Genomic DNA, 21,845 nt, shown 5'->3' with positions numbered 1-21,845 from the left:
TTTTTCTTAGATTGCATTTGCAGGCAAGTCAAGCCAGAGGAAATCAAGCACAAGGGTAGAATACATAGTCAGATGTCCTGCATCCTGCAGGCTGCCTGTTACCCAATTGACTCCATATGTGCTTACAGGGGACTCTGAATTTGAGGAGGAGAAGGCGCCCTGGCTGTCATTAAAGCTGCCTGGGTTCAAGTCCCTGCCTAGCTTGTTCCCTCTTTGGGTGTCTGTTACCTGTTTGTTTGCTACATGTGCCAAGATTGACTCAGGCCAAGGTCCCCTTGGGGTAACAGAGCAGAAACAGGGCAGGCATAAGAAGAGTGATGTGCACCCCACAGGATGGCCACCAATACCCAGGGGAGCACAATCGACGGGGAGAGTGACAATTTCACATTCAGCTTCAAGATGTTCACCAGCTGGGACTACCTGATTGGGAATTCAGAAACAGCTGATAACAAATATGCCTCCATCACCACCAGCTTCAAGGTAATTACCCCAGGGCAGTTACTACTTCCCAGATACCGCCGGGTCCTTCAGTCTTAAAAGACTTGTCCCATCTAGGACATTGGAAATAAGATCCCAAAAATAATCCATGGCAAGAGCTGTACCTGTAGCATAAGCCCAGCTTGTAGGATGGCTGGGGCAGGTACCCACCACCCATTTCTCACATGGTAGAAAATCCTGGATGCTGGAATCTGGTCCTGCCTATTTCCATGGGAAACTGCTTTCTGCTGGAGAAAATGGAAGTACTCTTTGGGGCAACACTTGTCAACATTTTCTGCTTGCTAAAGTCACCTAAGGACTACCTCCTAACTCCAAGATTCTGATGCAGTTGGCCTGGGAGCAGGTCCTGGCATTCATTTTGTTTTGTTTTGTTGCTACCAAGGGTTGAACCCAGGAGTACTTAGCCACTGAGCCACATCCTAGCCCTCCCCACAATCCACCCACCCCCGAGTTCATGTTTTACTTTAAAACCGATTCTCACTAAGTTGCACAGGGCCTTGCCAAGTTGCTGAGACTGGCTTTGAACGCGTGATCCTCCTGCCTCAACCTCCCAAGCCACTGGGATTACAGTCATGCACCACTGTGCGTGGGCCTGGCATTCATTTTTTTTGAAAAAAAAAAAATCTCTGCAAGTGACTAGAACACCTAGGAGGAGTTGAGAACTCTGGTATAAGGATGTGGGAATCAAGGAATCAACCCTATGTTTCTTACAGTCCACACAAAATGACCTCACTGTTTGTTCACAGAACAGATTTGGGGTGGGCTACAGAATGATGGTTCATATAAAGTGACAAACCAGACACTGATAATTGGTAGGAAGTCTCCTACAAAGGAGGCTTTGGTGTCTGGGAGAAACTCATTTTTCCTTCTAGGTTTACCACTTACTAGTTGTGTCTTCATAGAGAGTTACTGTTACACAAGGTTAGTAAACAAATATCAATTGTATTTTTAAATACTAACAGAGGACAATTAGAAGATATTTGGTGTGGAGGTTACCAGGGACTGAACTCAAGGGCACTTAACCAATGAGACACATCCCCAGCCCTTTTTATTTATTTATTTATTTATTTATTTATTTATTTATTTATTTAGAGACAGGGTCATGCTAAGTTGCTTAGGGCCTCACTGAATTGCTGAGGCTGACTTGGACTTGCAATCCTCCTGCCTCCAGCCTCCCGAGTCACTGAGAGTACAGGCATGCACCATCATGCCCCACTAGAAAATATTTTTAAAATTCTATTTGCAATAGTATCCAAAACTTAAAATATCTAGGAATAAATTTACCCCAACACACAATATACAAGACCAATAGACCAAAAAGGTAAAAAACTATTGAAGAAATTAAGAAACCCTTAAAAAAAAAAGGAGAAATATACCATATTCATGGATAAAAACTGATGTGGAAAACTATGACCTGGGAGCCATATCCAATCTACTGTATATTTTTGAAAAATTTTTTTCTTTTGTTGAGACATATCCATGCCTATTTATTTGCACATTGTCTGTGGTTGCTTCCATGCTATAATGGCATAAATGAGAAGCTGCCCAGTAGCCTAGTAGCTGCCTCAGGCTCCCCAGCTACTAGGATTACAGGCATATGCCACCACACCTGGCTAAAATATGTTTTCATAAAGAAAATAACATTCTACTTAGGACACAGGGGATTACATCATTCCCCCTGTATTATTTATATTTATTTATGGAAATACAAAAATTGGTTTTCTCGGGGACTCAACAACCATGGTTCCTGGCCTGACCTTATTCATATCTCATTTTCATACAACTAAGGAATCTATAGTGGATGAACAAGAGAGTAACAAAGAAGAAAATATCCATTTGACAAGATTTCTTCGTGTCCTGGCCAACTTCCTCATCATCTGCTGTTTGTGTGGAAGTGGGTACCTCATTTACTTTGTGGTGAAACGATCCCAGGAATTCTCCAAAATGCAAAATGTCAGCTGGTATGAAAGGAATGAGGTAAGAAGGACATTACTAATGAAGTGAATATTGAAGGCAAATACTTGAATCACTGGTTCCTGCATTCTTCAGCAGAATTACTAGAAGTCTGGATTATAGAACTTGTTTTAAGAAGTGGAATTAGATCACTTTCCAGAAGTAGCACAGACATCTTAAGCAAAGAATCACCTGCTTTTAGGCTTTAGGGACTTACTTCTGTAACTAGATAAAGGTGGATTCTAATTATCATGTCAATCAACTGGATAACCAGTTGCACTAACACCAATTATGAAAAAGGTGATCCTTTGCTCACAGCTATACAGTGCTACACTTCATAAATCAAGTGTGTATTAACATATGAATGTGATTCTGGGCTCTTTTCTATACTGAGAACATACTGACATACTATACTGAGTTTATAGTTTGCCTTGATATCTAAGGCAAATGAGTAGAGTGAGTTCTATAGTAAATTAATGGACTTTAAAGAATAAAAATAAAATCCTCTGGGTGTATAGACAAAGGGAGGAAGTAGAGTGAGTTCTCTCATGGAGAGTCACAATAAAAGACATTAAGGTTTTATTGGGTTTATATGGAATTCATAAATCTCTTTTGAGAATTTGACATTTGTGGTAGTTTGAAAAAGTTACAGTGTCTTCCTACCCCTGTACCCATAGTCCTTCACAATGTTAAACCTTAATTACCTCCTTAAAAGACCTGTCTCCAAACATTATCACACTGGGAGTTAGAGCTTCAACATATGAACTGGGGGAGTGGAGACAGTTCAGGCCAGAGAGGCTGAAGAGACAAGGTTTCTGCATTGGGATTTATCAAGAGCTAGGGGGGAAGGGAGAACCTTGTAGGCTACCCTCACCAAACTGATCTGCATCTCCCTGGTAACCCTTTATTATTACAATGGTTGTTCTTAAATAGATCCTCAGGAAATATTCATGCAGACAGCATTTCCTGAGTTCTGCACATTCATAATTGTCTGAGCTCTTTATACTTAAAAGCCAATTTTGTTGGATATGAAATTCATGGATCACATTTTCTTGAATGCCTTAAATGTGTAATTCCATATTATTATGGCAAAAAGCACTTCTGTAAAAAAGAATTCTGATAATATTCTAATTTTCTTTCCTTTATATTACTTCCTCCCCTTATCTATACACCCAGAGGATTTTATTTTTATTCTTTAAAGTCCATTAATTTTACTAGATTATATCTTTGTGTTATTTATTCTGAATTGATAGTGTTTTCTTTTCAAATTAAAAAATAGGTGAGATCACTGTTTGACCCAGCTATCCCACTCTTTGGTAGAACTAAAATCACCATACTATATTGATACTTATCAATATAGTATGTCTATAGCAGCACAATTGCATAGCCAAGTTATGAAACCAACCTAGGTGTCCATCAACAGACGAATGGATAAAGGCAATATGTATATATACACAATGAAATTGTACTCAGCCATAAATGAGGATGAAATTTTGCCATTTGCTGGTAAATGGATGGAAGAGAATCATACTAAGTGAAATAAGAAAGACAAGGGTCAAATGTTTTCTCTCATATGCAGAAGCTAGAGAGAAAAACAGGAATAAACAGAGAATATCATGAAAATAGAAGAAAGACCAATAGAATACAGGGAGGGAATCAAGAGGGAGGGAGGTATGCTGTTGATGAATGTTATTGATCAAATTATGAGCATGTATGAATATGTCACAATAAACCCCACTATTATATATAATAATAATGCACCAGTAAAAACCATAAAAATTCTTGAGTGATTATATCTTGTTTTCAGTTTAAGGAACAAGTAATTGAACCATGGTTTTAAAAATTTGTTCTGTCCTCTTGTTTGGATTTTCTTCAAGAACTCCTTTTGTGTTTATTTGGGATTTTCTTTGTCTATCTCCAATATATATCATTTTCTCTCAAGTTCTTTTAAATTATTTATTGGTTTTTTTAATTTTTAAAATTCTTCTTATTTTCATATTTTGATTCCATGTCATTATTATTATATGTATTTATTGTGATTTTTAGTTATATTCTTCACTTTTAACATGACCTTTCCCTTCATTTCTAATTCTTTGTTAATTCTTGTTTTTTTCTGATTTTTATTTATGTTATTATTTCATGACCTGTATCTCTTCTTAACATCTTTCAGCTTGTTTTTAAATGCTAGAGTATATTTAAACTGTTTTGAACAAATAACTTTTTGGTGCGCTTTCATGCCTAATGGTGTGTTAACTTCTCTTTTTTTCTTACCACTTTGCATGGCCTTTGACCTGAAAATATTTTTCTACTGTTTGTTTTTATATAAAATTAGTTTCCCTGAGCTATTAGTGAGACATGGTTCACGATAACTTTTCTAGCTTAACAGAATTTCCCCTCCCATTGTTTGTGTGGATTGAATTCCAGATTCTAACCCCATTTTTTTTTTTTGTCTCTGCCCTCCCTTTTCTTTCTCCCTATTTTCCCCTGCCCAGTTGTATTTCAGTTCCATACCCAGAAGGCTCTCCTTAATGTTGGGCTCTGTCCTATAGGGGAGTTTGGTCAATTGCAAGAATTCGAGTGGCCTTTTTCCAAATTAACCAAAGTTGACCTTACCCTCATTCCTCATTGGATCGAGCTGGGTTGGTTCTTCATGGCTTCAATTTCTGTTCTCAGATTTTTCCACCCTGGTTTCAAGGAGTGCCTATTGCCCGTCAGATTCTGTGGCTATTAGCTGTTCATTCACACCTACTTGTGCCTCAGGATTCATGGCAACATTCTGTCACCTACTCTTGTTGCTTCTGGGTTTTTGATTGTTATTTGCTGCTTTGTCCTCTTTCATATAGGAATTCAGGGAGATTAAAAGGTCATGTTGTGGCTATCATTATTTTCCCATAACTCCAAGTTATCATTTTTAATATGAAAATATATATATTTCTATTAAAACTGTCATTGATTATCAGGAAAAATGTCCTAAATGGTTTTCTCTGACTTACTTCCCCAGCCACCCCTGATCACCCCCCTTCACTAAGCAGCAACTGCACTGGTGTTCCTTTTGTTCTACCCAAACACCTCTTCCTCACACTCTCATTTCACTTGAATAATTTCAGGTTCCAGCTTATGTTATGCATTGTATACTTTATGTACATGCCCTTTGGAACATTTTTTATTTTTGTAATAATTAACTAATCACATAATTATTTACATCTGCCTCAAGCCCTTTTGGGATAGTGTGACTTTTTTATCCTTTGTTGTATATTCAGGTTAAGCAATGTGATTCCGGCATAGTACATGCTCAGTAAACGAGAGACGGAAGAAGGACAAAGGAGAAAACTTTTGATAGAATACTCACAATGGGCCTGACACTATACGTGTATCATTTTATTTTTGCCTAATGGCATACTGGCAGGATAGCTATTATTATTCCTGGTTTTTGCATGAAATATCTGAGGTTCAGAAAGGTTAAGACACACAGCCTCTTAATAAAGGAATCAGGATTTGGACCTAGAGTCTGTTGGACCCCAAGCCTTTCTATGATAGCTCATTCCTGAGTGTATAAACTTACTTCAAATCCACCATGAATCATGTAACCAGATATCCATCTGAGCATTCCTGAAAGTGGATTGGGGGTTGCAAGCTATGTCTGACCAGAAAGGATTTAGGAGATGGGAAAGGCAAGAACTCTGGAGGCCCCTCTGTAGGAAGAGAGAGAGAGCTAAGGATTAGAATCAGAGGGGGGTAATATCCCTTCTATGAAGCTGTCACTGGATCACTTAGCCATGACAAAGTCTGCCTTGAAGGAAATTGCAGTTTCCTTAGGCCTGACAAGAATAAACCAAAGCACAAAGAACAGCGGGCAGGATTGATGTGATCCAATGAGATAGCTTGTGTGACACTTGTGTCCTAAGTGGAAATATCCAGGAGAACAGAAGAGGTGGGGTGAATCTTGTGCAAAGGCAGGAATTTGGCTGGGCATTAGGGGAACATGTACAGAGGGCAGTGGTGCAGTGAGGGCTCTCCAGGTATGAGGTGTGGAGGGGATGAGAAGCCAAGCCACGGATCAGCGCGAACACGGAGGGGAAGAGCGAGGAACATCCCAGAAGAGTTGACCAACCTGCATTTTGTCAACCGTTCTTGGATGAACTGTTCCCACTGTGTAAAGAGTTTTAGTTTCAAAAAGAATGTCCCCTGTGCTCAGATCTAGTTATGTTTGTCAGGATCCTCCCTAAATTAGAGCCAAAATTGAGTATTTATACCAGCCTCTGGGGTGGCAGATTTACATACACCATCTCATGATTCTCACAAGAACTGCCATCATCATTTTATGCTTGAAGAAACAAGGTAAGTTTTGAAACTTTTGCTAAGTTATGAAGCCAGCAAACAATAAACAACTGGGGCTGGAAACCAGAAGGCTAACTCCAAATGCCACATTAACCGTACTCTTGGCCTCCACCGTCAGTTCTCTTATGTGATCTGAGTTTCCTGTCTTTGATGCTCTTGAGATGAGGGCCCCATGGTGACGCCTGCCCAACCCCCAACCTGTGCAGAACATCAGGCACCACCCAGCAGAACTCATTTGCTCCTTCATGAAGCAAGTATCCTTTGGTGTGATGATCTCAGTTCCTTTGTATAGACACCCAAAAGTGAGATGCTTGACTCATGACAGCCAGGAAGCAGAGAGAGAGGGAGAGAGGGGGAGAGAGAGAAAGAGAGACACAGAGAGAGACAATGAAAAGAAAGGGAGGGGGAGAAATACCCTTAATTGTTGTTTTAGTCAGTTTTTTTTTTCTGCTTTGACTAAAAGACCTGACAAGAACAATTTTAGGGGAGGAAAAGTTTATTTAGAGGCTCACGGTTTCACAGGTCTCAGTCCATAGAAGGCCAGCTCCATTCCTCGGGGCTCAAGGTGAGGCAGAACATCATGGCAGAAGGGTGTGGCGGAGGGAAGTGGCTCACACGATGATCAGGAAGCAGAGAGAGACTCCACTTGCCAGATACAAAATGTATACCCCAAAGGCACGACCCCCTAATGCCCACCTCCTCCAGCCACATCCTTCCTGCCTCCAGTCGTCACTCAGTTAATCCCATCAGGGAATTAATTCACTGATTGAGTTAAGGCTATCATAACCCAATCATTTGTCTTCTAAACCTTCTTGCACTGTCTCACACACAAGCTTTTGGGGACACTTCACATCCAAACCATAACAATGGCACACACTAGTGGGGTTCATGGGAGTATTTCAACACATGCGTACGGCATGCACTGGTCCAACCCAGCCCACCTTTATCAGTCCTCCCAACCCCTCCCCTTCCCAAATGCTAGTAATCACTAGTCGACATTTAGGTTGGTGTTTTTCAGTCTCCACATATGACAGAAAACATGGGTACTTATCTTTCTGGGTCCGGTTTATTTCACTTAATGTTTTTCAGTTCCATTCATTTTCCTGGAAATAACAGAATTTCATTCTTCTTCAAGCTGAGAGGGTGTGTGTGTGTGTGTGTGTGTGTGTGTGTGTGTGTGTGTGATTTTCTTTATCCATTCATTCACTGATGGGCATCTAGGGTGATTCCATGTTTTAGCTATTATGAAGTGTAACAGTAAATGCTGGGTATGCAAGCATCTCTTGGGTGTGCTGACTTCATTTGTTTGGATATATACCCAAAAGTGGGATTACTGGATCATATGGTAGATCTTCTTTTAGTTTGGGAGGAAACTTACATATTGTTTCCATAATGACTGTATTCCTTTACATTCTCACCAACAATTTATGAGTGTCTTTCTTTCCACATTCTCACCAGCATTTTTTTTTTTTAATAACAGCCATTCTAAACGGGGTGAGAGGATATCTCATTGCAGTTTTGGCTTGAATTTGTCTGATGGCTAATAATATTGGTTTGGTTTTGATTAACTTGTATTAATTGTACCTATTAGTGGGGTTCAGTGGGATATTTTCTCCTTCAAGAAATCTTGTTTTTTTATTGATAAACAGTGACAATCATTACAGCAACCAACTAAGGGTCAGTTATGACGTTCAGGCATATGCTGACGGCTCAGGGTCATACAGAAATTCACAGATACACCAGGAAATCCCCAGGTGCAGAGGGGGTACAGCAGGGAGATGGGAAGGCCATGGAGGGGCAAGTATGGTGGCCAAGAAAGTCATGTTGATGACACTGTAACCCAGACTCACTCCCCCGATTTCTCAGGTAGAGATTGTGATGTCCTTGCTTGGGATGTTTTGTCCCCCTCTGTTTGAAACCATCGCTGCCCTGGAGAATTACCACCCACGCATTGGACTGAAGTGGCAGCTGGGACGCATCTTTGCCCTCTTCCTGGGGAACCTCTACACATTTCTCTTGGCCCTGATGGATGACGTCCACCTCAAGGTAAACGAACTCCCCCAATATCAGGAATCCACCACATTTCCTTTTTTAATACAGTAATTTCATGATGCATAATTTATATTGGTTAAATGTTGGAAGTTTAAAAACAGAAAATGAAGAAAAATGTCTACCCAGGCTATGACTCAAGGACTGTGATTATTAACATTTTACTACTGTCATTTTCATAATACCTTTAGTGTTTTATCTGTATCCCTTCCCATGTTGCTTTAGAGCTTCCACAGTGATCCATAGCCAAGTCACTGTCCGTTGCAATGATATGGCATGGTTAACTGAACCGCTCATCCATGCTTACCAGTGTGTGAGGCCCTGGGGCACGGCAGAGAGCAAGAAGCAGTCCTGTTCTAAGTGCATTCATGTTCTGGGCCAGGAGACAGCTCATCCATTACAGCATGCTAGGGGATGTACTTCAAAGCCAGAGAAGCATGACAGTGCACACAGAGGAGGGCTCCATCCAGCCATCTGTACATTCATTCTTTTTTAAAAAATATTTTTAGTTGAGGATGGATACAATACCTTTATTTTGTTTAATTAGTTTTGTATGGTGATGGGGATTGAACCCAGGGTCTCATGCATGCAAGGCAAGTACTCTACCACTGAGCTACAACCCCAGCCCACATTCATTCTTTTATTATTATTATTTTTTAGTTGTAGATGGACACAATACCTTTATTTTTACTTATTTATTTTTATGTGGTGCTGAGGATCCAACCCAGGCCTCACACATGTGAAGCAAGCACTCTACCACTGAGCTACAACCCCAGCTCCCATTTATTTAATTTATTTATTTTGGAGAATAATTTACTCACGGTTTATTCTGGGCATATGAGGTATAGCGACAGAGAAATGGACAATAAAAACAGGGCTCCCCTCAGAAAGTACAGTCTTGTAATAATAACAGATGAAGGGACAATTACAGAACAGAGTGATATAAGCTGTGGAAAACTTTCTCTGGGTCCCAAGGAGCATCTCCATCAGTCAAATCGTAGCAAACACTGGGTAAAACAGAGGAGGAGCCAGTGCCAACAGGGAACTGCAGGACGGCTAAACAATGAGTAGAGAGAAAGAAGTAAAAAAAAATTAGAGTAGGAGCCGAGAGAGGGCCATGTGGTAAATGATACCCCTTTTACCCTTCTTCCACCTGAGGCTAATGGTAAACTGCTGAAAGGTTCTAAGCATGGTAATGACCGGCTCTGGCCCTTATCTGTCCCTCTATCCTCATCTCTGGGTTCCTTCCCGACCCAGAAGACTGCCCCTCCCTCCTGAACCTCGCCTTATCTCCACGGGCACAATGCTCTCTTGCCTCTCTCTGAATTAGTTAGTCCCTGATGACACTGTCTCCGGGAAGTCTTCTGTGTCTCATCATTGTCCTCTGTCATTTACTAGACTGTAAACTTTCAGAGGGAAGACCTGTCTGTCTTGGTCATTCCTGTCATCACTATCTTGTATGCCAAGAATAGACCCTGAATAAATTATTCTCAAAAAAGAATGAATGGATTCATGAATAGATGAATGGATAGATGGATGCAAACTTAGAGGAGAAGACCTGAGGACTTCAGCCAATTGCTCCCTTTCCTGGGTAGATTGAAGGGCTGGGGAGAGAATTTCTGCAAAGGCCCTCGGGGATTAGTTGGCAAGGGTTGTGGCATCTGCTGGCTTTATGTGTGATTCCTGCAGAAACAGTTGGACCATCCTTGGCTCCTTCCAGTCCCACATCTCCATCTTCTGTTCTAGCTTTCTAATGAAGAGATAATAAAGAACATCACTCACTGGACTCTGTTTAACTACTACAACTCCTCGGGTTGGAATGACAGTGTCCCCCGGCCACCCCTGCACCCTGCAGATGTGCCCCGGGGTTCTTGCTGGGAGACAGCTGTGGGCATTGTGAGTAGTTATGCTCTCTGAAAAGGCAACTATTCTCAATTCTTTGTTGTTTCTTCCTTGATGTTTCCATTTGAGGAAAAACCCTGAAAACACATCCACTGTCCATCCAGCAGGAGTTCCTTAATCATTTGGAGGGTAGACCTCTGCACCCCAAGAACTCCAAATCTACTTGCTATCTTAAACATTGTGTTGGGGTGGATCCTTTCAATTTTTCAGCAAAAAATAAAAAGTAAATGAAGTATACCCAACAAAAGTAGAGAAAGCTTAGTTCTTTTGCTTTTGGTTCCTCTTCATTTTATTTTCTCCAAAAACCAACAAAAAAAAAATAGTAGGAAATGGAAAAAAAAAATCAGCTCCTTTTCCTGGTGATTGATGGGCATGTTTAGTCCTAGTGGGGACAGCTGGCATCTCAGAGCAGATGGGGGAAACAAGTCAGGAGCCTTCAGGTTTTACTGATGATAATTATGGCGCACGAGGTATTATCCATGTACCAGGCAATATGCACACAGTCAGCAAACCTCCCTGCAAGAGTGTTACCATGATCAAGTTCAAGGGGTTTCAAGATTATTCCAAAGTCATACAACTGGTCATTTATAGAGCTGGGACCAAAATTAAGCAATCTCCAGAGCATGAGGTCCTTTCTCTGCACCACCTCTCTACCATGAAGAATCAGAAGACCACAGAGGTGGATTCTGATGGGTAGGGGTGAGTTTGTATGGCTACAGTTGATTGGGAGGGGAGGGCAAGGTCAAACCCTGACCACTCCCTTTTTCTGTGTTCCTTCTTGCAGGAATTCATGAGGCTGACAGTGTCTGACATGCTGGTAACATACATCACCATCCTGCTGGGGGACTTCCTACGGGCTTGTTTTGTCCGGTTTATGAACTACTGCTGGTGCTGGGATCTGGAGGCTGGATTTGTAGGTTACTATTTTATAGACACTCCATATAAAGGTGCTTCAAGCATTGTCCTCTTTGGCACTTACAGCCAGATACATTCTTGTGCATTTCATTTCTTTCTTTGCTTAATCTAAGTGTCTTCTCTGTGGAGTCTCTGCTCTGTGAAGTGGTGTAGTATTTGATCTTTTTTAAAAATTATTTTTTTGTAGTTGTGGATAGATAGAACCCCTTTATTTTGTCTATTTTTATAGACAAAAATGCTGAGGATCGAACCCAGCACTTCACGCAAGCTAGGCAAGTGCCCTGCCGCTGAGCTACAGCCCCAGCCCCTGTATCTCTCTCTCTCTCTCTCTCTCTCTCTCTCTCTCTCTCTCTCTCTCTCTCTCGTAATTTCTTTTTAGTTGTAGTTGGATACAATACCTTTATTTTATGTATTTATTTTTCTGGTGCTGAGGATCAAACCCAGCGCCTCGCACATGCTACACAAGCATTCTATGAGCCACAACCCCAGCCCCACGATCTGTGTCTCTTTTAAGGGTCCTTTTTGCCTTCATAGAAGCAACTCTGCTCTTTCCCAACGTGATCTTATCCAGGAAAGGGAGGCATTCTGCCTTGGGAAAAGGTGGGCCTTACACTTCAGTGCTGAGCAGATGATTGGTTAAGAAATACCTGCACCGTGAGTTTTTCATCCCAGCATGTGAGGATGGTTATGACACCACTAGGCAATAAATTTTCAGCTTCATTATAAAAACAAATGGGGGGTGGGGAGGAAGGAAGGAAGAAGGAAGGAAGGAAGGGAGGGAGGGAGGGAGGAAAGAAATGCCCACAGAGCGTCAACTCTTAGGGAGACTGAAATCCTAGGATGGATATGAATGTTTTACAAAATCCTAGAACACACCAAAAACTCAATAACCATCTGGATTATGCTTTGAGAAACCTCTTGTGACTCATTCCTTCCACCTAGGATTCTCCTCTTCCCCACTTACCTGGCAAACTGCTCATTCTAAACATGTGCCGTCTCCTCTCCACAGTGACCTTCCCTGGTCTGGCAGAACCTCTGGCCTGCTCACTTTTCCTGTGCATGTCTCTTCCACACCTCATTAGCCCACCCATTACTCACTGATGTTGGGAGCGGGACTCTCCCTTAATTGAGCTCTGTGAGAGTCTCCATATCCTGATTACCTATGTAACCTTCATCCTGGTTTGCAGCAGGGTGCCTAGTAGGGGTAAGGGTGCAGATTTCTATCATATTTTTTAAAATATTTACGTTTTAGGTGTAGATGAACACAACCCAATGCCTTTATTTTTATGTGGTGCTGAGGACCGAACCTGGGTCCCTCTGGTGTTAGGTGAGCGCTCTACCGCTGAGCCATAATCCCAGTCCATCTATCATATTTTTTTTTATTTTAGTCCACTGCTGGTTTAATTTATTTATCATTGTTTTTGGTACCAGGAATTGAACCACTGAGCCACATCCCTAGTCCTTTTAAATATTTTTTTATTTTGAGACAGACTTACTTATTGATGAAACAGAATAGAAAGTCCAGAAAAATATACTCTCTGTGGGGCTTTTGTTGAGGTTAAGAGAGTCTTTCAAATCAGTGGGATAAAGAAGGATTATATAAAATTGAACTAGGGGTGGGCAGAGGACTACATCTCTTACTCATTTTACCTAGATAAAATAATTGAAGTGAATAAAAGTTTTAAACATCAAAAAAATGAAGTTGTAGATTTCTAAAAGAAAGCATATATTCACCTATAATCTTGGGGGTACAGAAGATTTTCCGAAGCAGGGCACAAAGCCCAGTAGTTAAGTTTTAAAATATTTTAAAATATTGAAATTTAAATTCTGAAGATTTAACCCTCAGGTATTTGGGTTATGAATCTTTCCTCTTCTGATCCATGTTTTCCTGAACTTTCTTATCTCTTTTCTAACTTCTCATTCTTTCTTTTCTCATTCTTGTCCTTTTAATTTTCGTTTCTGGAAGACAAATTGGGACATGAGTAAAAGTATGCTTCCTGGCTCCTAAGTGCTCATTAACTTCTGGGTCTTCCAAACACTAGAAAAATCACCAAAATTCTGGAAATCAGTCAACCTGAAAACCTCATTAGTCCAAGCTTTTTGTTCCTACAAACTTCTTTCAGCCTGGAAGAAAATGAGGAGAAAGGAGAGTTAGAAGAACATTTTTTCTTTCTTTCTTTCTTTTTTTTTTTTTTTTGGTTTTTGATTGTTTTATTTTATTTTTTTGAGAGAGAGAGAGAGAATTTTAATATTTATTTTTTAGTTTTTGGCGGACACAACATCTTTGTTTGTATGTGGTGCTGAGGATCGAACCCGGGCCGCACGCATGCCAGGCGAGCGCGCTACCGTTTGAGCCACATCCCTAGCCCTATTTGATTGTTTTAAAGCCGTCTTTTTATTTGAATTCTCAATTAATTATTTGTATCTCATTACTGGTAACATTTACATTTGATTACAACATCAAGGTAAATTTCTGGTTAAAGCTTTGATAAAATGTTCTTTCAGGGGCTACAATCTTTCCAAAAACACAGTGTTAGCCTAAAAGGCAGAAACTATCATATTTTTAATTGAAAAAATGTTTCAGCTTAGAGAAACTTCAAAACTTTTTTTAAAAAGTTTGAAACATGTTAATGAAACAGAGTCCTAAACCTAAGTTTCTTCCTGTTACCAAAGCTGGTTCTGTGGGATGGAGTGACTTTGGTTTCATCAGTTGGCTGATAATAGCATCTGGCTGATACCATCTAACATCTAACATGTCTCTCTCCTCTCTCTCTCTCTCTCTCTCTCTAGCCGTCATATGCTGAGTTTGATATTAGTGGAAATGTACTGGGTTTGATCTTCAACCAGGGAATGATCTGGTAAGTTATTCATTTCATCTGAGGATCGCCTAATTTGGGAAGCCAAAAAAAATAAATAAATAACCACTAGAATCCCAGGCTTTGTCACACAGCTAACTTGGGGGAAGATGGACAAGTCACCTTAGCTCTCTGAGCTTCCTTCTTTCACATGCAAAATAGAGGATAGGACGGGATGAGAACAAGGATAGGTTTCTGGCTCATCCAAGTGCTACCATGAAAGCACAGATGGAGAGAAAGAGGAGAGAGGGAGAGAGAAAAGGAAGGGATAAAGGAGAAAGAAAAGAGGAAAGGAAGGAGGAGAAAAAGGGAGGGAGAAGGAAGAAGGATAGGAGGGAGGAGGTAAATGAAATAAGAACTTTCCTCTGGAAAGAAAGTGAGAGGAGGCTACATAACTTCAGCCAAAGGCTTTTGGAGGTGCTAAGGGCTCCCTGCAAACCATTGTCCTACAGCAATGCCGTTAATGGAGACCTTGGTGACAGGATGCTTGGTGGAGAGGCAGTGGTCCAGTTCTGATCAGAGCCCAAGCCGGCAATGCTCAGAGTGTCTTCCCTTTCCTGTGGACAGGGTGGCTATGGCTTGGTGATAAATGCCCTCATTAAATGGGAAGCCCCTGCCACTGGGACCACCATACTGGATGGGACAGTTGTAACCTGCAGGGAAACAGCTTGGCCTCATGCTCCTAACCCTTCCATCCCATTACCTCTATCAGCCTTTCAGACCTTTCCTGCTACCAGGCCAACCAGGTGTCTGGTTTTTGCCCTTCCAGGATGGGCTCCTTCTATGCACCGGGACTGGTGGGCATTAATGTCCTGCGGCTGCTGACCTCCATGTACTTCCAGTGCTGGGCAGTGATGAGCAGCAATGTCCCCCATGAACGTGTGTTCAAAGCCTCCCGATCCAACAACTTCTACATGGGCCTGCTGCTGCTGGTGCTCTTCCTCAGCCTCCTGCCCGTGGCCTACACCATCATGTCCCTCCCACCCTCCTTTGACTGCGGCCCATTCAGGTGCAGCTCCCCTCCCCAGGCAGGGTCTGGCTCAGCATTCAGGTTCTGGTTTCAGGTCCATTTGCAAAAGGCCATGGAGCTTTGGGCAAATCATCAGGGCTTTTCCCTAGAGTTTTCCATAAAGATAGACATGTTCTATGTCTGTGCTATCCAATATGGTAGCCACCAGCCACCCATGATTGTTGAGTGCTTGAAATGAGGAACTGGGAAACCGAATTTCTAATTTTATTTCATTGTAATGAATTTTAATTTAAATAAACACATGTGGCTAATGACTACCATATGGATGGGACCATGGCAACCTTTTAACACTGAGTAATCTACCACCTGGAATTACTCTACCATAAGAAAAGTAATGGGGCATATTCAGAAGATGAAATGACTATAAATGTGTAAGTGCCATCCAGATGTGAAGCAGTGGCAATTGATCTTGATTGAGACTCTTGGCTGGGCACCCTCAGTCTGAAGAGCACTGGCCAGCACTGTGGGTTCGGGTATGAGTCAAACTAGTTTAGGAGACTGAATATTATGTTAAAAGATCAATAGTTGTAGAAGGAGGTAGATAGAGAAATAGTGTGCATCCACTGCTGTGTTTCCAACCGTGTGACCATCTGAAAACAAAGGGCTCTCTCTACTCTGTAAAAAGGGGCTCTGGGATTAAAGCAGTTTGGAACACTTTGCCCCTTCTGTCTGCCACCTTCTCACTTAGAAATGCTCAATGTGCACTCCTCAGGAATTATGCCGTATGATAACATAGTAGCTATTGCTCCCACTTAATGAACAGTCACCCCAAGCTGAAAGCAGGGTGATACAGGTGAGTGGGGCCCTGCACTACACTGATGCAACCCTGACAGAAAGTATCTCCTCAAATTGTGCATCCTGGGGCCTCACACACCTCACTCCGGTGTCAGCCCTGACTACTAACTTATAAAAAAAAAAAAAAAACACGTTGAGAAAGGCCAATCTGGGACTTCTCTGTTTATAAGGGACTCACTTAGATAAGGGCCTATAAGGTTGGGGGAGCCCAGAAAAGGTGTTTGCAGGAATATTCTAGCAGAGCATGATCTGGTCAAACAGGGGTTCACAGGAAGGAAGGTATATCAGTCTAGAACAGAAGGCACACACTGAACTAGAGAAGGCTGTCATGCCAGGCTGAAGGGAAGAACCACCTTCCCCACCACCTCAGTTGACCTCTTCCTGAGCAAAAGTAGGAGGGCTGGGCCTGGGCATGAATACCAGGGATTCACAGGCTGCCCCCCTGTGCCAGTGAGTAGTCCTGTGCTATCCCTGTCCCCCACCACCTGGGCCCCTTTTGCCTCCTCTGCTGCCTTGAGAATCTCTGACAGCCTATATCCTGATCACCGGGGCAGTGACCTGAAAATGGCACTCGAAGGAAACATGACCGCCATCTTCTTCCTCTCACTCTTCCAATCAAAACCCACCAATGGCTGGAATGGTCTTCTCAAAGATATTTTTATAACCATCTTTTATTTGCTTTAGGTCTTGACTCAAAGGTCATGTTCTCAATGAGCCCTTTCCTGGAGCTCCTAACTAAAGTGTCTCATAAACACACACACACACACATACACACACACACACACACACACACACACACAAACATATAGCTTTGGCTTATTTTATCTCTTATTACCCTCTAACACACCTTTTGCTTATTTATCTTGTGGATTGCCTTCTCCCTACCAGGGCATAAGCCCCATGAAGGCATGTTTTTTGTTTCCTTTCTGTCGGCTTTATACCCAGTGTGTGGAGGAGAATATGTAGTTTATAGTCAATGCTCAAACTAGACCATTACTTCACAGAAATCCAGTTATACAGGGAGGGACTTAGGGTTTGGACCAGATCAAATGTCTACAAGGGTCAGGCAGGTGACATAAATGAATGAGGTGGGCAGCACTGCATAGCTGAGGGGTTGGTAATTTGTAGCCTATGGACCAAATCCAGATCACCACTTGTTTTTGTAAATAAAGTTTTATTGGAACACAGCTACGTTTCATTTGCTTACATTTAGCCTATGTTTGTTTTCTCTATAAAATAGCAGAATTGAGTCATTGCTGCAAAAACTATCTGTCCCACAAAGCCTAACATTTTTATTACCCTGCCCTCTTCAGAAAATATTTGCCAGCCCTCTGATTTTGAGAATAGAATCTAGAGCCAGCTCTGTCACTTACCAGCTGGGTGATCTTGAGGAAGTTATTTAGCTCTGCAGGTTCATTGCATGTAAGATGGAAATACTGCTAGTGTTTACTTCAGGGTTGTTATTAATATTTAGTGTGCTTTTCTTTGTGAAGTGCTTACTTTACAGTAAGATGTATCTGTGAGTTTGTTAAGCATGAGCCCTGACCATGTCAAGGGCAGCTGGTGCTTATCTCCAGTCAATAGTTACTATCAGAAACTTGAGTCTGATATTACCAGACCGTCCAGATCTTCACAGAAATCTGAATGCTTATTTGAAATTCTCTATTTTATTACAGCAATTAATTCAAGTTAAAAAAAAAATACTGTACCAGCCCACAGAACAAATCTGCACAGGCTCCACCTTGGCCAGCATTTCACCCGTGTTTCCTCCCAGAAGAGCCTGTTCAGGCATGAATGTGGTTAGGTATACAGACCTGTGGTGTCTGGCCAAAGTCACAGTAAGGTGGTAGTGGGAGAGGCTTGACCATGGGCTCAGCTTTTCCTGTAGCCATTGAACCAAGAACTAGTAGACATCTGAAGCCAATTTAGAGAAGTCTTCTATTACATTTGGTGCACACAAGCATATTGATTACTTTCACACAAGTGGAAGCATTAAGCACTATGTCTATTTTAAATTCCTCACTCATTAATTAACTCATTTTTTTTTAAGAAAAGGAGAAGCAATCCCAGGAAACATGGAATATAAGGAAGGGCAATAGATTCTAGTCCCTCAATACATCTAACAGGAGAGGTGCTGTAGATTATAGCTACTGATGTATCTCCAGACTCACTTCAGTCTATTTGTAACCCAGATCTTTTTTTTTTAATATCTAAGACAGATAGGGTATAATTTTAATTTGCTTTTCTTTCTCTCTGGATTTGTTGAAATTCTGACAAAACTCCTCACTAATTTAGCCAGAAGGAAGAAGGGAAAGACAAAGAAATGAAACAAGGACATTGACAATCCCAAAGTGAGGTGCCAAGGACCCTGATAATCCCCAAAGTGACAAAACACTTACCAGTGAAGAGGGTAGCCAAGGTATTTGGAATGTCTACTTTGCTACAGGCATTGCATGAGGCATGTATTTAATCCTTATAACAACACCATGAGGTGAGAAGCATCATCTATACCAAGGATTAACTAATTTTTCTGTAAAGGCCCAATTGTACATATCTTAGGTTTTGCAAGTTGCTAAGGTTAAGTGTTGTTTGTTGGAGGTTGGGACTTTAAGAGGTGATTAGGTCATTAAAGTGATTAATGCCATTCTCTCATGAGACTGGGTTAATTTTCATGGGAGCAAGTTCATTCTCACACTTGCAGGATTGGATCAGTCACTACAAGAGGGGGTTGCTGTAAAGGAAGTCTGTCCCTTCTGTTTTGTCTCTTCCAAATGCACCTGCTGGCTCTTCCAATTTCTACCAAGAGTTGAAGCAGCATGAGGTCCTCTTCAGGTGCAGATGACCTATCCTGGAACTCTCAGCCTCCAGAACTGTGAGCAAAAATAAACCTCTATTCTTTACAAATTTTCCAATCTTGGGAATTCTGTTATAGCAACAGAAAGCAGAGTAAGACTGAGGCCAAAGGGCAAAACCAAGAATATTATATAGCTATTTATACAACAAGAGAGAAATAAATGTCTATAAAGTTTTTTATTGACAAAATCCAAAATTTGGTAATAATAATAATAATGTCTCATTTTTGTAATAAAATCTGCCAATGAGAAACATGTAATTCTTTGGGGGAAGGTGATAATGTTTACATAATAGAGGTTCAAAGTTACTGCTGAGCTGTTGAACTGCTCTGTAATAGAATAAGTCAAGATGTTCAGTTTTTATTTCTGACAAAAATTTACAAATTAGAAACAAGCCCAAGAACAAATGAAGTTCACCATTGACACAACTGATTCAATTGCAGATAATAGATTAAAATGTTTCCTAAAAATTTCCTGCTGATGAACAGTACAATGAATAAACATAGGCTGTAAATACTTAAAATTTTGTAAGCTTTGCAAATTTGTCCACCTAAGATTTTTATTTTCTGCTCCGCACATAATCTGAACATTGTCACATGTATTTGCACATCAAAGTAGATTCCCCCTCAGGTTGTATTGAATTGGTGCCTTTGCAATTTCTTTGAAAATATTCTCGTCCATATTTGTTCCACACAGAATATTCAGAGGTTCATTTCTCAGTCACTTCAAACTTGGCATTGAATCCTCAAACAAACAACTGAGCAGTATCAGCAATTCATCAAAAGTCAAGGAAAAAACCACTTGAAATTATTTATTTTTAAAAGGGCTATTGTTCTCAATGATCTCCATTCTTCAAGCACATTGCTCTTGCTGTATATTATAAATGTCTTACACAAGTTTGTTTTCTCTGGTTATATTCCTTCAACTCCTGCAATCAAACACACAACTGGTAAATGAGGAATATGATTTTAGAAGCTGGAGGAAGGATGATCCTTGTTATACAGCAACAGAAAACTCAGCTGAATTGTGTCCTACGGTTGTATGGAAAGTTGAACTTATGGGCAATGACTTTGGATGTTTAGCTGAGGATATTTAAGATCTATCATGCTGCTTAGGGTAAAGTATGAGAAGGAAGAGATAAATTGAGGTAAGAGCTGATAGGCGAAAAAGAACCAGGACTTGATGATGATTTTTAGAAATTCTCACTCTATCCACATTGCAAAAGATGCTTAGATTCCCTGTGATGGAAGACTTCTCTAAAAAGAAAGCGAAACGTGAAGCTGGATAACCTTCTGTTAGTGCTTCTGTAGTATTGAATAACTGAATATTCATTCACAAAGAATAAGCATGTGACTCATAGACCCCCTCAATCATCCCAGCAGAAGCCAAGAATAGAGCAGGGGTATCCAGTAAAGATTTTACATTATTTTACATTATAAAACTCTTTTGTCTAATAGAGGGAATTCCCATGACATACATGGAAGACCTGTAAGGGTTTTGAGAATGTTATATCAGGAGAAATGCTGCCAGCTTGGACTAAAAGGGCCAAAGTGAAGACAAGGTAGAGGAAAGCTTTGACCTCCCAGAATTTATAGGCAGAAAACAGGCTGATAAAAATCTACTAAGCTGGATGCAGATTTAAGGCAACTTCTATTAAAATCCCAATGATGTTCTTCATAGAAATAGAAAAGCAGTCATGAAATTCATTTGGAAAAATAAGAGGCCCAGAATAGCCAAACTAATCCTTAGTAATAAGAGTGGAGCAGGAGGCATCACAAAACCAGATCTTAAACTCTACTACAGAGCTCTAGTAACAAAAGTGGCATAGTATTGGCACAAAAACATATATGAACACCAGTGGAACAGAATAGAAGACACAGAGTCAAACCCACATAAATTCAGTCATCTTGTAACAGACAAAGGCACCATAAACATACACCAGAGAAAAAATAACCTCTTCAAAAAAATGGTGCTGGGAAAACTGGAAATCTATATGTAGCCAAATGAAATTGAACCTCTATCTCTCACCTGGCACAAAACTCAACTCAAGGTGGATCAAGGACCTAGAAATTAGATCAGAGACCCTGCACCTACTGGAAGAAAATGTAGGCCCAACTCTCCATCATGTTGGCTTAGGAAATAACTTCCTAAACAAAACTCCTAAAGTTCAAGAAGTAAAATCAAGAATTAATAAATGGGATGGTATCAAAACTGAAAAACTTCTTCACAGCAAATAAAGCAATCAAGAATGTAAATAGAGAGTCTACAGAATAGGAGAAAATCTTTGCCACCTGCACCTGAGATAGAGCATTTATCTCCAGGATGTACAAAGAACTCAAAACACTTAACACCAAAAAAACCAAATTACCCAATCAATAGATGAGCAAAGGAACTGAATGGGCAGCTCACAGAAATAGAAATATGAGCGGTCAGCAAATATATGAAAAAGTGTTCAACATTCAACACCTTTAGCAATTAAAAAAAATGCAAATTAAAACTACACTGAGATTTCATTTCACTCCAGTCAGAGTGGCAATTATCAAGAATACAAGTAACAATAAATGATGACCAGGATATGGGGGGAAAGGTACACTCATACCTTGCTTGAGAGACTACAAGTTGGTGAAATCATTCTGGAAAGCAGTGTGAAAATTCCTC

General features: G+C 40.7%; 1 protein-coding gene across 1 annotated transcript in view; it reads left to right on the top strand.

Annotated features, from left to right (window-relative positions):
* Window positions 1–21,845, top strand: part of Tmc2 (transmembrane channel like 2) — a 72,161-nt gene that overhangs the window by 32,134 nt on the left and 18,182 nt on the right. Inside the window, exons 9-15 of the mRNA XM_005320623.3 lie at window positions 333–480; window positions 2,287–2,475; window positions 8,656–8,835; window positions 10,585–10,734; window positions 11,525–11,653; window positions 14,446–14,513; window positions 15,280–15,519. Of these exons, the coding sequence (XP_005320680.2) occupies window positions 333–480; window positions 2,287–2,475; window positions 8,656–8,835; window positions 10,585–10,734; window positions 11,525–11,653; window positions 14,446–14,513; window positions 15,280–15,519 (1,104 nt within the window). The remainder of the gene's footprint in view (window positions 1–332; window positions 481–2,286; window positions 2,476–8,655; window positions 8,836–10,584; window positions 10,735–11,524; window positions 11,654–14,445; window positions 14,514–15,279; window positions 15,520–21,845) is intronic.

This window comes from Ictidomys tridecemlineatus, chromosome 5 (genome assembly GCF_052094955.1).
Source record: "Ictidomys tridecemlineatus isolate mIctTri1 chromosome 5, mIctTri1.hap1, whole genome shotgun sequence".
In the NCBI taxonomy this organism is placed as follows: domain Eukaryota; kingdom Metazoa; phylum Chordata; class Mammalia; order Rodentia; family Sciuridae; genus Ictidomys; species Ictidomys tridecemlineatus.
The sequence above is the reverse complement of the archived record's forward strand: the minus strand, read 5'-3'. Positions and strand labels throughout refer to the sequence as shown.